Source organism: Pongo pygmaeus, chromosome 1 (assembly GCF_028885625.2).
Source record: "Pongo pygmaeus isolate AG05252 chromosome 1, NHGRI_mPonPyg2-v2.0_pri, whole genome shotgun sequence".
In the NCBI taxonomy this organism is placed as follows: Eukaryota; Metazoa; Chordata; class Mammalia; order Primates; family Hominidae; genus Pongo; species Pongo pygmaeus.
The window spans coordinates 66,971,100-66,989,330 of NC_072373.2; the positions used below are offsets into that span (position 1 = coordinate 66,971,100).

The 18,231-nt window shown below is 41.2% G+C and overlaps 1 protein-coding gene across 11 annotated transcripts in view; it reads right to left on the reverse strand.

The window, feature by feature from the left end:
• The window catches only part of NPL (N-acetylneuraminate pyruvate lyase), a 41,270-nt gene that overhangs the window by 5,655 nt on the left and 17,384 nt on the right, over positions 1–18,231 (reverse strand). For 10 of the 11 annotated variants that reach the window (XM_054455607.2, XM_054455566.2, XM_054455576.2 and 7 more), the window contains 6 exons: positions 13,122–13,179; positions 10,453–10,528; positions 8,493–8,585; positions 6,616–6,764; positions 6,446–6,492; positions 3,123–3,207 (listed from right to left, as the gene is read on the reverse strand). In XM_054455607.2, the coding sequence (XP_054311582.1) occupies positions 3,123–3,207; positions 6,446–6,492; positions 6,616–6,764; positions 8,493–8,585; positions 10,453–10,528; positions 13,122–13,179 (508 nt within the window). The remainder of the gene's footprint in view (positions 1–3,122; positions 3,208–6,445; positions 6,493–6,615; positions 6,765–8,492; positions 8,586–10,452; positions 10,529–13,121; positions 13,180–18,231) is intronic. The other variant, XM_054455631.2, reaches the window with a different exon arrangement.

Genomic DNA, 18,231 nt, shown 5'->3' on the forward strand with positions numbered 1-18,231 from the left:
TGTCCAACAATGATAGACTGGATTAAGAAAATGTGGCACATATACACCATGGAATACTATGCAGCCATAAAAAATGATGAGTTCATGTTCTTTGTAGGGACATGGATGAAATTGGAAATCATCATTCTCAGTAAACTATCGCAAGGACAAAAAACCAAACACCACATGTTGTCACTCATAGGTGGGAATTGAACAATGAGAACACATGGACACAGGAAGGGGAACATCACACTCTGGGGACTGTTGTGGGGTGGGGGGAGTGGGGAGGGATAGCATTAGGAGATATACCTAATGCTAAATGACGAGTTAATGGGTGCAGCACACCAGCATGGCACATGTATACGTATGTAACTAACCTGCACATTGTGCACATGTACCTTAAAACTTAAAGTATAATAAAAATAAATAAAAAATTAAAAAAAATTAAAAATTACAAAAAAAAGTCATGTCATTTGGATTATGCTTTATTACTAAAGCAAAAAAACCCTAATATTAAACAAGAAACTTAAATTTTCAAAAAAAAAAAAAGAGCCTCATGCATCTTTTAATTTTTATTTTATTATTATTTTTTTGAGACAGAGTCTCGCTCTGTCACCCAGGCTGGAGTGCAGTGGCATGATCTCGCCTCACTGCAAGCTCTGCCTCCCAGGTTCATGCCATTCTCCTGCCTCAGCCTCCCAAGTAGCTGGGACTACAGGCGCCTGCCACCACGCCCAGCTAATTTTTTGTATTTTTAGTAGAGATGGGGTTTCGCCATGTTAGCCACGATGGTCTCAATCTCCTGACCTCATGATCCACCCACCTCAGCCTCCCAAAGTGCTGGGATTACAGGCATGAGCCACTGCGCCCAGCCTTAGAGCCTCATGCATCTTATTAAGAGATGCATTTTCAATAACATTTTACTTTATATTTAAAAGTATTTTTCAAAATGCTTAACATATTTGTTTTAATTGACTGTATACTAGAAATAAAATTTAATGTAGAATAAAATTTTAATACCCAGAGACTTACAAACATATATGTTCTACCCCATGAACAATATAGCACATTACATTTACTATCTTATACTTTGCTGCTTTTTTCCATTTAACATAGCATGTAGATCTTTCCAGGTCAGAATACATAAAGCTATCTCATTTTAAGAGCTATATATAATTCAATTACATAATAAAATGTATTTAACCATTGCCTTATGGATGAATATTTGGGCTGTTTTTATCTTTTGCTGTTACAAACAAAGCTGCAAGGAATATCTTTGTACATGTGTAATTTCACTCATGTAAATATAACAGATGGCACTTAAGTACATTCAAGTGAATGATATAAATTTAGCCCTAACTTTTTGTCTGCTTCAATTGACTAAAAGCTCTTTAAGAGCAGAAACCACCTTTACTGAAATTATGTACTGAGTAAATAAGACTCACTCACACGTGCTTTCTTAAGAAGAAACAGAGAATGTGGTCAACTAAGTTCCTTACCAACATTGTTTTCAATGGGATGATTTATTTAGAGTGGGACTAAGAGGGGAAAAAAGACGGAGACTGGATTAACCAATAAGAGAAGCCATTGAATGGAAGGGTCAGCATTATAGTTGCTTCAGTCTACTCCATCTATGATTTCCCTGTTCTTCTCAGAACAGGTTAGAATTTTCAGAAATAACCTTTTCTAGGAAACTGGGCAGGGTGGGGGGAACCATCAATGCAAGGAGATGGCAGAGTCTGCACAATTCATTCTTCTTACCCTTATCTAAACCAAAGTCTTGTCGATGTTTAGTTTATTTGGCATAGCTTCCTAGATCCCTACCCTGTTCCTGTTCTTAGCTTCACTTGGTCTGAGGATAGACAAAGGCGAATATTACATATGGTATTTAAACTTTGAGGAGGAAGTAGATTTATGATGGCTCAACTTTGAGGCCTACAGGTAGGGAATAATTAACCACTCTGGATTCTGCTTCTTCATGTTCTCTTTGGGTTGGGGCTGCAGGTCACTTCCTTTAACCCCCAGGATACTTTGTACTTCTGATCTGTAATCTCTGATTACCCTGATGGCAGCCTGTCCTGTTCAGAAAGATCCCACAGACAAGCTTTATTAGGACCAACCACTTGCTCCAATCTTGCTTCTGTCTTTCCATTCCCACTTATTTTCTTGGGATACCCCTCTCAACCACTTATACTATCCTGAAAATCCTCATGCCTCTCAGACCCCAAAAGTCTTGCTCTCATGTCCACCCTACTTTCTTCCAATTCATTCCATTTACACTTTAGAACCATAGGTTAGAACCAGATGTTAGCTGGGCATGGTGGCGCATGACTGTAGTCCCAGCTACTCAGGAGGCTGAGGCACGAGGACTGCTTGAGCCCAGGAGGATTCAAGGCTGCAGTGAGCCATGATCACATCACTGCACTCCAGCCTGGGCAACAGAGCAAGACCCTATCTCTAAATAAAAGAGAACCAGTTGTTGAGACTGTTCCACCCTTCACTGAGGCTCTTCTTTCCCTGATGGCTAGGCTGTCCTCCATGGAACATTCACAGCAGCTACTATGTCCTCTGAGGTCTTCCCTGCAACATATCAGCTTCTGCTGGTTTTTCCTTCCTGTCTCAAATCCTGTATCTACTTTGGATCACCCACTAGGCTCTTATTTCCTTCTTGGTGGATGTTCCTAGTTCTCAGCACATTTCCAGGGTGGACAAGACTGACCTGCCCTGACTTTGAATGAAGCCTTCCCCATTTTAGGTTACCATCTTCATAGCTTCCTCATATTCTGTGACAACTCTGGTGTGATGTCCTCAAGGGGACAGCCTGTGGTCATTTTCCCAGAAATCTATGACCATTATATTATAGTCACAAAAGTACTTTGAAGATAGAGTAAAAATAAGATCCTTTCTAGGAGGAAGAGAGGAGCCATCCCCATATGGGTCCTGTCCTGACTAGACATGTCGGGAACACAGACAATGGGGACAGCTTTAGTTTTAAACAAGAAAAAGTACAAAACAGAAGAAAGGTAAAGAAAGAAGTGGCTGGGCAATTTTAATGAGGGTAGGCATGGTAGAGAGAAGAAAAAGAATCCTCAAGTGGGGAAGAAAAAAGGCTGTGATTTATGGGAAGGGAAGAAAACGTTTACCTGATAGTTCAGGGCTAAAGAGAAGTCCTTTCGTTCAAAAGCCTCCAACATCTGGTTTGTCTTTTTTCCCAGGTAGTTATAGGTACTGGCAAGACAATAACAAATACTGCAGGTTCAATAACTCAACAGGAAAGGTCCAGATCTTCAAATCCCTGTGCTGTTTAAAAGGGAAAAAATACACCTAGTCCTCCTAAAGTCTGTTTTTGGGTCCTTCTGTTAGGGGATCAGACTGTCTTCAGTTCTGAGTTTTCCAGCAATACTAAGCAGTACTGCAGAGAAGGAAGACAGGCAAAAGGGGATAAAGGAAGAAAAGCAGAAAAAAGATAAAGAAGAAAAAGATGGAGGTGTATTTGTTAGGAAGCAACTGAGGCCAGCTCTTGCCCTAGGGTACACACAGGTGCAATGCTAGACAAGAACTGTGGATAAAAGGTAGCATCTGAGGTGAGTCCTAAAAGCCTTATGCTGAAAAACTGGGTGGATGGAACACCATGAAAATAGGGGCAAATCCCAACAAATTACCTATATTCCTTGCTAATGTGTATATTACTTAAAGACTAGTTTCTAGATAGTAATATTAATAATGATGATAATAAAATGAGGGATCATTTACTAAGTGCCTATTATATTATAGGTGCTTGACATAAATCGTGTCTAATCCTTGTAAAACCCTGCAAGGTAGGCCTGGTTTTTATTTTGATTAAAGAAGGGCTTCAGAGTTTCCATGAACACTTTCCATTGCTTCATGTTGTCTTCTATAACAATTCAACAAAAATGAAGGTGAGAATTTGATCTGACAAAATATTTTTGTGGACTTAAAAAACTCTACCTATAAAGATAAATATCTTAAGTCATTGAATTCTTAGAGAAACCAGCAAGGTAGAAGGTTATAGAAACTCATAGTAAGGACATTTCCCCAAGTTCTTTAAATTCAAATGCCTTCTCTCATAGTAAGTCGGTATCAGAAAATGTATTTATCTTGATGTACCAATAACAGAAATGTTGTTGGACTTGTATATATAGAACCAGGGTCAACAGCAAGGGATTCCAGGAATGTGAAGCTCATGTTATCTTGTGGCAATAGAGTAAGGAAGAACAATGTCTGAGGAGTTTCAGAATACTAACATTTGAATCCCAATCGTCTTAGGTGTATCCTTGGTTAAACAGAAAGGTGATTATAACTAGGGGGAAATGAAGTCTAACCAACTGTACTTTGCTTATAGATTATGTTGACAGAATTAAAATGCCTAGTATGGAGGACAAAAAGCAGGAGCCAAAAAAGTAAGAATTTCCAGGCAGAAAAAGGTTTAATGGTGATATGGTTTGGATCTATGTCCCTGCCCAAATCTCAGGTTGAAATGTAATCCCCAGTGCTGGAGGTGGGGCTGGTGGGAGGTGACTGGATCACAGGACAGTTTCTCATGGTTTAACACATCCCCCTTTGTGCTGTTGTCGCGATAGTGAGTTCTCGTGAGATCCAGTTATTTAAAAGCGTGTGGCACCTCACTTCCTCTCCCTCCTGCTCTGGCCATGTAGGATGTGCCTGCTTAGCCTTCCGCCATGATTGAAAGTTTCCTTCAGAAGCCAAGCACACGCTGCCATGCTTCCTGCACAGCCTGCAGAACTGTGAGCCAATTAAACCTCTTTTCTTATAAATTTCTCAGGTATTTCTTTATAGCGATGTGAGAATGAATTAATACATATGGTCAGCAAATACAGCATTCAAATTTCCTCAGTAGAAATACCCCTGTAGTTACAATGGCTGTCATAGGCCATCTTGGCTTGGTGAACAAGCCATTTATGTTATTCAACTCAGTCACTCTTCCTCACAGCCAGGCTCACCAAGACATGTTATAAATGTTATTTTGCTCCCCTGGTACCTTTCAGTTAATGCAAACATTTCATTCAATCTGCTTGGAAGCATATTCTTATGAATCAGGTTAACATGTGCAGTGGACATGCTAATTGAATTGCCTGTCTTTTGCTAAGTAGGCATTGGGCCACATGCTTCTGGTTGGACCTGACATGGACACTTGCCCAGGTAGTGCTATCTAATGATGTCCTGAGATGCCACGCTTGGGCAGCCATGACTGGCCATGTGCATGCTGAAGCAGAGAAAGCCCATCTGGATAGAGAGAGAGAGAAGAGAAATAAAGAGATGTGCAGAAAGATGTGGAGGTGAGTCTCTCCAAAAAACCACATATGGAAGATAATCTGCCTTGGCTGTTGAGATTCTGCAGTTCTTGGCTTTCATCTTCTCTGAGGCCTGGTTGTACGTCCTCCTCTTAGGTTCTATGTGATTTCCCAGTATTTTATAATAATATATCTTCTTGTACATAAGCTAGTTTAAATGGGTTTCTGTTACTTGTAACCAAATAAGTTCTGACAAAGATAGAACTCACAAAGTGTGAGTCCATCCTTGAGACACTGGTCACCAGGGTCTATAGCACTAAGGGTCAGCTGCTGCTAAGGTGTAGGTCCTGTGCGTGTGCTCAATTCATGTGCTCATGTGTCTCACCCCTAACTGCAACAGATGCTTGTAAACAATGACTGAATTCTTTTTTTCCTCTTTTTTTTTGAGATGGAGTCTTGCTCTGTCACCCAGGCTGGAGTGCAGTGGCTTGATCTTGGCTCACTGCCACCTCTGTCTCCTGGGTTCAGGTGATTCTCATGCCTCAGCCTCCCGAGTAGCTGGGATTACAGGTGCCTGCCACCACGCCTGGCTAATTTTTTTTTTTTTTTTTTGATACAGAGTTTCGCTCTTGTTGCCCAGGCTAGAGTGCAGTGGCGCGATCTCGGCTCACTGCAACCTCTGCCTTCTGGTTTCAAGTGATTCTCCTACCTCAGCCTCCCAAGTAGCTGGGATTACAGGCGCCCGCCACCACGCCCGGCTAATTTTTGTATTTTTAGTAGAGACAGGGTTTCACCAGGCTGGTCTCAAACTGCTGATCTCGTGATCCACCCGCCTTGGCGGGTGTTGGGATTACAGGTGTGAGCCACTGTGCCTGGCCCATTTCTTTAAATTTTTAGTAGAGATGGGGTTTCACTATGTTGGCCAGGCTGGTTTTGAACTCCTGACCTCAAGTGATGCGCCCACCTCGGCCTCCCAAAGTGCTGGGATTACAGGCTGAGCCACCATGCCCAGTCCAACAACTGAATTTCTAACAAACAGCTAAGCACTATTTAATTCCCTTTCACTGGAAGAATGTGGAAAAGAAAGGAAACTTTTATTAGAAAGGATACACATGCAAGAAATACAGCTACTTTGGTGATGAATGCCTTTCTGGGGGACTTTATAACCATTGGGAAAAATGAGTCATGCTTACCTGCCCACTGCTCCAGTTGCTCCCATCACCAGAGCACTCAACAGTTGCTAATCAGAAACAAAAAATATTCACTTTTATAAAAAAGAGAAAGAGAAGAGATGCGACTATATAGCTACACAAATTGTTTTGGAGGGAACTGACCTGCTGCAACATGCTAGGGGGTGACTTACCTCATCCACCCCAAAAAGGAAAGCAAACTGTTGCTGGCGATTCTGATCAACACATTGCCCGAAGTCTAAGAGATCTGTATCACTGAATTTCAGCCCTTGGAAGGTGGGGATCTTATCCAGAATCCCATCCAACAACTCCTCAGCACGAACTGCTCAAAATAATAAGTGCCTTATTAATCTGCACATCTCTAGGAAATAACATCTCATATAGTGCCATGCATCTGCAGTGAGCTGCCACATGCTGCTGTCAGCCAGAACTGACTGCAGACTAGGCATAATCACTGGTCCCTGACTAGCAGCTCCTATGTGCTTGTCCAATTATAATCGTAAACTTCCCATTCCTTGAAGGCAGTAGATGGATATTTGTGAAGTGTAAATATATATTTGGTCTTGGTCCCTGGTTCCTGAGACAAAGTACCCAAAACCTTGTAGACAGGGGTCCTAGGAGAATATTTTATTCTAATACTTGGTCTTTGACCCTGATTCCTGACACAGAGCTCCCAAGACCTTTGTAATTTCCTGAGAGACAGAAGCATCTGACACAAGTCTCCTAAATCCCTTGGAATCTCCAAAGTGATATGTATATTTCTGTATGCTATGAAGTTTACTGATGGCTAGATCGCCTAGATAGCCTCAGGATGACGGCTGGTTGCCAGGGGAACCAACCATGTACTTGGGTGGAACTTTCAGTCACACTCTTGGCCTCTGGGGAGGAGAGCCGGGCTAAAGATTGAGTTGATCACCCATGGCCAATGAGGTACTCAATCATGCCTATATAATGAAGCCTCCATAAAAACTTAAAAGGACAGGGCTTCTGGGTTGCTGAATACGTGAAGGTGCCTGGAGGATGGCTTGTTCAGAGAGGGCATGAAACTCCATGCCGCTTCTCACATATCTTACCCGATGCATCTCTTCTTCTCTGGTTGTTTATCTGTTTCCTTTGTAATAAATGGGCAATAGTAAGTAAAGTGTTTGAGTTCTGTGAACTGCTGTAGCACATTAATTGAACCCAAGGAGGAGGTAATTGCAACCCTGATTTATAGCCAGCTGGTGGGAAGTACAGGCCACAACCTGGGACTTGAGACTGGCACTGAAGTGGGGGCAGTCCTGTGGGACTAGCCCTTAACCTGTGGGATCCAATGCTAACTCCAGCAGACAGTGTCAGAACTGAATCCAATTAGAGGACACCCAGTTCGTCTCTGATGAAGAATTGGTTGTTGGTGGGGAGAAATGCCCACACACATTTTGGTGGCCAGAGGTAAAATGTTTTGCGTTGAGTTTGCTAAGTATGAAAGTAGAGAATAGGAAAAGCAGTTTTGTTTTTTTTTTCCTCAGAATATTTAAAAAGTACAGCCTCCATTTTTCCTTTTATGGAATTTAGAAAAGAGTGGGATTTTAAAAATAATCTAAGAAATTTCAGCTAATTATAAAACCCTTCTCTCTGGAGAAATACAGTAATAATAAAAGAAAAGCTAGAAGAGAAGTCGGAAGAGATCAGAGGACTTTCCTGTGTGCTATAGGCACTAAGAATACAACAGGTTCAAGGTAGACACACTCCTGTCCTAGTGAGGCTTACAAACTCATGTCTTCTCAATAAGAAGAAGGGATGTGTGTGTAATAGAGATGAAAGGTATGTGCTACAAGTGCCCAGAGATCAAATTTCCTTTCATACCTAACAACTTCCATTATACGGCAGTGTGAATGATTGATAAGGGTTGGGACTTTAGAGTGACATTTAGAAACAACTGGAACTGCCCAGTCAGTGGTGGTGTGCTTTTGCAGCATGGGGTAGGGTGGGATGGAGTGGAGTTTCTTAGCATAACAGGGTAAGATGTGAGAGTTGGAAGGAAAGAAATATCAACAGAAGCAGTACTTACTCTTTACCCCTGTCAAGGCAGGAATGTGATAGTAATAAAATGGCAGGGCAGGGGCGGCAGCAGCCACTTCCTTTAGGAAATTAATCAGGATATCTGAAAGAACAGTAGGAACAGTCATGGTGTGAACAGGTGTAAAACAGTGGCTTTCCCTGGTAAAAAAGAGAATCATCTGATGAAAAACAACCATGTTTCTCAGAAGCCTCAAATTCTCAACCACTTTTACTATCCCTGCTACTGCTACTGCAATGTTTTTGCAACTCACTTCCTTCAAGTTTTATTTTCTTTTCTGTAGAAAGCCCAAAATAAGACGATTATTCTCCTACCATACTAAACTCTATTAAAAAATTGATGAAAACCTTCCCATATATTAAGAGATGATCATGAAAAACATAAGTCCATCATGTGAGACTCTTGTCATCTTACCCCAAAAAGGCTAAGTGTGAACAGTAAACAACAGAGACTACTATAGGATAATAATAAGATTTTAATTGAGAAAATCCTGTAACAAAAAGATAAACAATATCTGCTTCAAGAGGGAAATTATAGCAGTAGTGGCACATTTTGCAAGAATTCCACCAAAATTTGGTACTTTTCCCTTTGGGGAGAAATCCAGATACATCAAAAGAGAGCACACTCTGGTTTGCTGAGGAAGTGGGGTTTCCTGCATCATCTCATGTGAGCTTCGCCTGCAACACTACTGCAGATGATAGGTCCAGCAGCACTCCTCCTGCTTTGGATGCCACTGGGTAATAGGAGAATTTTATGTACTCATCTTAATACTGTTACGATGTGTATTCAAGTCTATGATAATATTTCTGACAAATTATTATGCATATATTCATTATTTTTCCTTTTAGGAAACATATTCACGTAAAAATTTGTAAAGCCATGTGAAAAAATTTTTAAATGTTGGGCTGGACACAGTGGCTCATGCCTGTAATCCCAGTACTTTGGGAGGCTGAGGCAGGAGGATCAAGGCCAAGAATTCAAGATCATCCTGGGCAACATACCAACATCTTGTCCCTACAAAATTTTTTTAAAAATTAGCTTGGCATGGTGGCATGCGCCTGTAAGTCCCAGCTACTTGGGAGGCCAATGGAGGAGGGTTGCTTGAGCCCAGGAGTTTGAGGCTGCAGTGAGCTATGATCATGCCACTGTACTCCAGCCTGGGCAACAGAGCAAGACCTCATCTCTAAAAAATAATTTAAAAAATTTTTAAAACTTTAAAAATGTTCATTTTAAACTCGCAATTTATAAATATTAAATTGCTTACCTAAATGAACTATTTTCTATGTATCAATAATAGGTGATATTTCATGATGATTTAGACCTATTATGCATTTAATTACGGATTTATTTAATCATGTAGGCAAATAATGTCTGTTTTTATCCTTCTAAAATTTATACTTCTTTTTTTGCTAATCAAAAAGGATTAAAAAGACTTGGTATACTTAGACACAATAAATAGTTTCCGCAGAGAAGACAGTAGAGAAAGAGAAAGCAATACTTTTGTATTCTGGAAGGCAATGAATATTTCTGTGAAACCTCTTAAAATTCATCATTTACTCAACCTTGAATAGGATGTGTAGTCTCAAAATGCCCATCATTTATATTCTTCTCTTTTAAGAAAAATGGTCCTATGCTTTGCCATGTGACTGACACCCTGTGCAACTCACTGGTCCAGGAGCAGACACTTGACCCAAACAGGCATCTACAGATCAACCAGGCTCAGCAGATGACCCAATCAGATCAATTACTTGGCAAAAAATTGAAGTACTTTAATGCAGTCTCTTTTATGGATCCAGGGAGAGCAAATATTTCAGAGAACCACTGTACCATTGCAACTTCAAGCCTCCAATCTATAGTGCTTTACTTTCACAAATTAAATATAACCATTTTGAATGGAGGCAAGAAGAAGTAGACCATGTGAGGTGCCATGCATTCAGACCTATCTACTTACCTTTGGTCCATGGCTTGAGGAAGAATGGTGCAATGACAGCGATGCCATCAGCTCCTATTTCTGCTGCATGTTGGGCCTTTAAAGGAAGAAAGAAGACCATATTGGAGCAAGTGATTTACTATAGTCACCTATAGCTTAGATACTAAGATCAGTAACAAGCTCTTCAAATTTGCTAACTGATGTACCACTGGAAAGTGGGAAAATTAACCAAATTTAATGAATGTCATTGCCAGGAAAATTCCAGGTCGCAAAGTAGAGCTCCCCGATGAAGGTGAGCTGTGCACTTAATCTTATACTTCATATTTTGTCAGTACAAAAAACCTTGCTAAGGAGACATAAATGGTTCATTTTGATAAGTTATAACCATTAATTGAGATATCTGCTCATGTAATTTCTGTTCTGTTCAGCCCATTGATGATGATACTGTCTTTTCTGTCCAATGACATGACAGTCATATTGTAAAATTTATATTAGATTGGGAATGCAGTTGAGACATGCTGAAAAGGAAAAGATTATATACATCACAGAAGATACTCTGCACCATGTTTCTGATATCTTCTCAAATTCCTCCAGAAAAAAGTAATATTTCCTCTTGCTGGACCCTTATAACACTATGTATCTATTTCAAATACAGTACCTACACCTACCAGGTTCTAAAGCAGTTGTGTATGGTGACTGTCCTCCAACTAGAGTTTAAGTCCCTCAGGGCAGGGCTCAGATCTTGCTTACCCTTGAGTCCAGGTCAATCATGGTGCTGGGCACATAGCAAGGAACCAGTAGATACTTGTTGTTTCAGAACGTGCCCCACTATCTAAAAAGGGAAAAGGGCCTTCCTTCTGAGACTTTGACTTGTAATATCTATATCTAATAGATGTGATTATCTTTCTGCCGATGTAAACTAGAATAGTTAAAAGGAGAAGACTGGGATATAGCCCAATTAAGGCACTGGGAATAATTTTATTAACACAGGATCAGAATGTGACATATTTAAATCATTTGCTTACTACTCTGTTTAGAAAAAGAGTAGAAGATTAACCTTAGCTGAAAGCAAGGAAAGAGGAAACACCTAAGAGAGTTGATGGCAGTGTCCATTCAAGCACCATCCAATAAAAAGTTATGGCTAAGCAGATGCCAATGTTATTGTCTCTTTGGCAAGACTATCCCTATACCAGGAGATTATCCCTATTCCAGAGGATTATTCATTCCAAGATTATTTCCATACTATTCAGATGTTCAGTCCAATGGATGATACCGTCATTCATGTCATTACATGACAATATTTTAAAATTTGTATTATACATTGGAAAGGCAGCAATTGAAAAGAGAAAAAAAAGAAAAATATACCCTACACCACACTGCCTTAGTTGAAAAATCTTTTGTAAGAGAAGCAAATCAAATGTAAGAGGAATAAATCAAGTCTCTAAATTCTGATTCCACACTTATTATGGCTAATGATAGCTACTCCTTTGCATCTTGCCTAAAGCACTAAGTTGCAATTTTTTGCAAATATATTATACATCCCATTTCTAAATCTAAATAGCCAAAACAATCAAACAAAACCCATTAAGAAGAAGCTGGGCCAGAAAAAGTCATTGTAATCTTTAGAGGTAGAATATCTAAGTTCTGGAAACTTGGTTAATTTACAGCAGTCCAGGTACAGGGCCTTCTGATAAACAATTTTAAACATCTTTGTGCTTTTCTTTTCTTTTTTTTTTTTTTTTTTTGAGATGGAATCTCGCTCTGTTGCCCAGACAGTGCAACGATCTCGGCTCACTGCAACCTCCGCCTCCTGGGTTCAAGCAATTCTCCTGCCTCAGCCTCCTGAGTAGCTGGGATTACAGGCACCCACCACCATGCCTGGCTAATTTTTGTATTTTTAGTAGAGACAACGTTTCTACTAAAACGTTGATCACGAGGTCAGGCTGGTCTCAAACTCCTGACCTCGTGATCTGCCTGCCTCGGCCTCCCAAAGTGTGTGCCTTCTTTTCTTAACCAATTCACCCAGGCCTCAGAATCACCACACCACCGGCTTTTCTGCCAGGAACTTTAACCCCTTCCTCTCTTGCCTCTGCTCCACTTAACCTGCTAATCTCGAAAGTGGGAGCAATCCAATTGTCTCTGTTCTTGTTCCTATATTCTGGCTAAAGAGTGTACCCAGAAAAAAAAATTCCACAACTGTGCTGAAGGGTGGTATGACAAATTTATAACTTACAACTTAAGTTGGTCTTCAGCACCACCAAGCAATCCTTTTGTGTTTTAGCTCCCTCCTCCTTTCTCCAATGCAGAATTCACATTTGCCATTCTTCAAGCCTTTACTCTATCCTTTGTCCCTCTGTGCCCTGCAGATGGCACTGCCTTCTACTTCCCAGAGAAAACTGAAATTGGCTCAGTTCTGCTCCTTACCTGCAAACTCAGCTACAGCTGCATCCATCCTTACTCTCCTTGGAGGAAGGTGCTTCCATCTCCTGTCCTACAGTTACCATCACCTGGAGCTACAACCTTTTCTGTATGGCTCAATGCCTGCTTCTAGGCAGTGAGCCCCTGAGATCCCACACCTTATTTTTTCAGGCACACCATCCACTACGTAGCAAATACAGTACTGATTTTAACTGTAGCATAAAAATGGAGGCCCCTTGAGTGGTCTCTCCCAGATGGAGCTGCATACATACCAGTTCATGTGACTCCTTCAAGCTCAGTGCTCCTACGTGAATTATCACCTGATCCAGCCTGCAAAAGAAAAAACACTGCTGCATCGCTTAGAGTTTAGAGGCATGCAGAAGGGCTGCACTATCCTGATTTGTGCTGGTTTTAGCAGTTAACTGATGCCTTATTAATCTCACTTATTAAGTTCTATAGCAATATATTTAATCTACCTAAAGGGGCTTATGGTGATCTTTTTAACCTAGGTCATTGATATCAAAGTCTTGTCATGTTACTGAGAGGTTGGTTGTGATTTGACTGTGCCTAGGATGATTCTGATTTCACAGCAGAGAATATTCAGCCCCCAAAGGAGGTATTTAAAGGCAAGGTTAAAATGGTATTCATTTCTTCCTTTCTGTAGGAATACAGCCATTTCTGCAATGACTTCATTTAGAGCCAGTGGGAAGGTGATATGTTTATACAGTATCATGGAGGTTTCATATTACCAACAGCAGAAATATATGCTGAAAATCGTTAAACGTGTACAGAAATGGGATTCATCTCTCATTAAGTCAGAGGCAGAGGATCACAAAGATAATTTAGTCCAAGCCCATTATCTTAAATTGGAGTCTATAGAAATTCGTCTTATATACATGCTTACATAAAACACTTCTAAGTTGTGATAAAAGACACAAAATTTAAAAATCAATTATAGGTTAGGTGCAGTGGCTCATATCTATAATCCCAGCAGTTTGGGAGGCTGAGGTGGGCAGATTGCGTGAGCTCAGGAGTTCAAGACCAGCCTGGGCAACATGGCAAAACCCCGTTTCTACCCAAAATACAAAAAATTAGCCAAGTGTGGTGGTGTGTGCCTGTAGTCCCAGCTACTTGGGGGCTGAGGTGGGAGAATCGCTTGAACCCAGGAGGTGGAAGCTGCAGTGAGCCAAGATCACACCACTGCACCCCAGGCTGGGCAACAGAGCAAGACCATGTCTCAAAAAATAATTAAAAATAAAAATAAAATACATAATAAATTCTAATGGAAAGAAATGACCTAGTTTAATCATGTTTAGAATCAATTTATGTGTCAGATATTACATATGGTTTTTGTAAGTAAATGATATTGCATATATTTATATAAAAGTGCTTTGCATATATCTGGCACTGGCTAATATTTGTTGACTTAGATCAAATGTAAATTAAAAAAAATCAAGATGCCAATGGGTGAATCAAGCACTAGGGAAGAAATCTAATTGAGAGGTGGTGCAACATAGCTGTTAAGAACTTATATCCCAGAGTTAGAGTCTTAAGCTTGAATCCTGACTGTTATGAACCAGCTGTGAACTCCTCAGAAAGGCACTTAACACCTTTACACCTCAATTTCCTGGAATAATTCAGATAATAACATTACCTGTCTCCCAGGGCTATTGTAAGGATTACGTGAGTTCATGCAGGTAAAACACAGCATGGTACATGGCATAGTAAACGCTTAATAAATATTAGCAGTTATTACTGTTAAGCCTTAAGAATAGAGACTTAAAGAAAAAAAAACAAGTTTGGGAGAACAAAAAAGAGAAAAAAGAATAGAGCCGCTCAATGCTGCAAAAATACAGAAAACAGTAAAGATAAAGAATCATTAGGGATTTTAAAAAATGTCTAGGGAATAGAATTTAAGGTTCAACCAAGCAGAACTTGAAACGCAATAATTGATTAATCAATACATGAGTACTTATTTTGGTTAAGCATTGTTTTAGATGCTCTATTTGGTGGTATCACATAAATGAAGATAGGTATGATACTGAGATATTTTTGGTTGGAGAGAAAAATAAAGAGTTTCCTCAAAGAGTAAAACCAGGAACTAGTCCTGTGAGAAGTGAATTCACTATAAAAAGCAATTTCCTATTTTGCAAATCTCCTCAGAATTTGGCCAAAAGGGGATATTTGCTCTGATACCCCGATGTTCATTTTTGGGTGTACTCCATGTTCCCATCTGGGGAGAGAGAGGCCACAGCGAGACTGGTCTTCTCAAAGTGGGATTAATAATGTTCAGCTGTGAATGCAGTCATCCCAGTGAGTCTTCTGAAGGACCTTGAATAACACATGCCCTCATGAGACAGAGACACCACATTCCTGTTTAGGCCCAATCACAGAGTCCTCCAGGGGTTCTTGGCTAGCTATGTCTTAGGTAAAACAGGACCTAGCTGAGAAGTGACATGATCAGGTTTGTATTTTTAAAGGATAATAGAAGACTTCTGAATGGAGAAAGGAGGGCTGACTGACCTGTTGAACTCTCACCAGCAGTTTTATTGCACGACCCCTCCCTTCACTATCCCTTTCTCTTGGCTTAGGTGAAGCCAATCATCCATTCGCTCTTCCTCTTTCTCCTGGGCTGCTAGGCACAGCTACCACTGTTGGAAATTTAAAATACACATTTCCTAGTAATCTCCCAACCCAGGAGGAGGCTCCAACGAGCCTTCTGGCTGTCATGACTCATTTCTCTGGAGTGGCTACTTCAAATCTTGACTATTCCTGTCAAGCTCTAAATTCTACCCAACTCCTTGTTCTGGGCAGATGTCCTAGAGTCCCAGAGACCAAAGATGAAGAAGCATTCACACACAGACTCCCTTATCCTTCCTTCTCTCCACCTGTGTTTGGGGCTATATCACCATTTGCTTTCCTCCTAGCTTCTCAGCTTTTTTTTTTTTTTTTAAGATGGAGTCTCACTCTGTCGCCCAGGCTAGAGTGCAGTGGTGCAATCTCAGCTCACTGCAACCTCCACCTCCAGGGTACAAGCGATTCTCCTGCCTCAGCCTCCTGAGTAGCTGGGATTACAGGTACCTGCCACCACGCCCGGCTATTTTTTTGTATTTTTAGTAGAGACGGGGTTTTGTCAGGTTGGCCAGGTTGGTCTCAAACTTCTGACCTCAGGTGATCTGCCTACCTTGGCCTCCCAAAGTGCTGGGATTACAGGTGTGAGCCACTGTGCCAGGCCTTCAGCTGTCTTCTAAAGCTACTCTGTCTACTTTGGGTTGTGCGGATGGTCCCCAACTTACGATGGTTTGACCTTACAATGGGGTGAAAGCATCATTACACTCCCTGACTTATGACAGGGTTATGTCTTTAAAACCCAATGTAAATTGTAAGTTGAATGAATTTCTGATCAATCCATCAGGATGTAATGCTGTCATCAGTGGAGGAGCATCTGTATGTCAAACCCCTAGCCAAATTCCCCTATCCAAGACCTTCCATCAAAGGTATCAATTCACCACTTTTTTTTTTTTTTTAAGACAGGGTTTTGCTCTGTCACCCAGGCTGGACTACAGTAGTGTGATTTTGGCTCACTGCAACCTCTGTCACCCCGGGCTCAAGTGATCCTACTGCCTCAGCCTCCCAAGTTGCTGGGACCACAGGGGCATACCACTATGCCCGACTAATTATTATTTTTATTTTTTGTAGAGACAGGGTCTCCGTATGTTGCCCAGGCTGGTCCTGATTTCCTGGGCTTAAGCAATCTGCCTGCCTTGGTCTCCCAAAGTGCTGGGATTACAGGCATGAGCCACTGCACCCAGCCAAGGTTTACCAGTTTTTTCTGTATCTTTAATCTCTTCTTCCATGGCAGTGTCCTTTCAGCATAGAAACACGCTCAACATTTTTCCACTTAACAAAACTATCCTTCTTTCAATCTTGCCTATTCCTTCCTTCCTAATGTATGACTCCATCTCTCCTTCCCTTTGCCAGAAAACTTTTTGTGAGGATCAGCTGCACTCACCGCTCCCACTTGCAGATGTCTGCTGCATTCTGTAACTCAACTGCAGTCTGACTTCTCTACAATAACCTGACTGGCCCTGCTCTTTCAGAGGTCATCAGTGACTTCCTATGCTGTGTCAAACCTAGTGGTCTTCTCAGTCTTTTGTGTGCTGACTTTCATGGCATCTAATAGTTATTATAACAAACGTTATAATGAACATAGCATCTACTGCATCTAAATAGTTACAATGAATTCTTACATTAGTGTGAATGCGTTATGTGAACTGTGCCTGCCAGGCACTGTTCTAATCCTCACTACAACCTCATAAGTGAGATACGATTATTACTTCTATTTTAGGGATGAAGCACACAGAAGTTAGGTGATGTGCCTGAGTTCCCAGAGCTAATAAGCAGAGCTGGGCCTCTAACTCAGGCAGTCGGGCTCTATGGCCCCTGCTACACTGACAGTCTCTGAAATCATTCTTTTCCCTGGCTGCAGTGACAGGACTCACTCCCAACTAGCCTCCTACCCTCTGAGGGCTTTCTGTCTCTGCCTACTTCCCTGTCCCTCATTTTTGGTACTGTTCTTTTTTTTTTTGAGATGGAGTCTCACTCCCGGGTTCACGCCATTCTCCTGCCTCAGCCTCCTGAGTAGCTGGGACTACAGGCGCTTGCCACCACGCCCGGCTAATTTTTTTTTTTTTTTTTGTATTTTTAGTGGAGATGGGGTTTCATCCTGTTAGCCAGGATGGTCTCGATCTCCTGACCTTGTGATCCGCCTGTCTTGGCCTCCCAAAGTGCTGGGATTATAGGCGTGAGCCACCGTGCCCAGCCAGTACTGTTCTTAATGTGTGCCCTTAGCCCTCCTGTTTTCGCACTCTGCCCATGGTCCTTCATCTTTTTGGACCCTAGATCTCACAAAATTAACTGAAAGCTGATGACTCACCAGAAAGTGCTTCTGTGGATATGCACTCAAATTTGGCACATAATTTCAGAGTACTGGAGCTGCCCTGAAGCCATTAAGGATTCCCAAGGTCATTATGGGCTTCACACTGACAACCTCTGCTCACTTGGAACTTACCTCCAATCTTTTACCTCCACCTAAGACAACATCAATTACTCCCTTTTTGTTTATACATTCATCAGAAGGGTTGGGGTGTTAGAGTTTTCATGATCTAACACCCCTACTGGATGGTCAGCAACCTGAAGGCAGAGCCCTTACTTTATACGGCTGGTGCCTATCACAGTACATAACATATAACAATGTAACCGACAAATCAATAAAACTTAGTTGGCCGAGTGTGGTGGCTTACACCTGTAATCCCAACACTTTGGGAGGCCAAGACAGGTGGATCACGAAATCAGGAGATCAAGACCATCCTGACTAACACA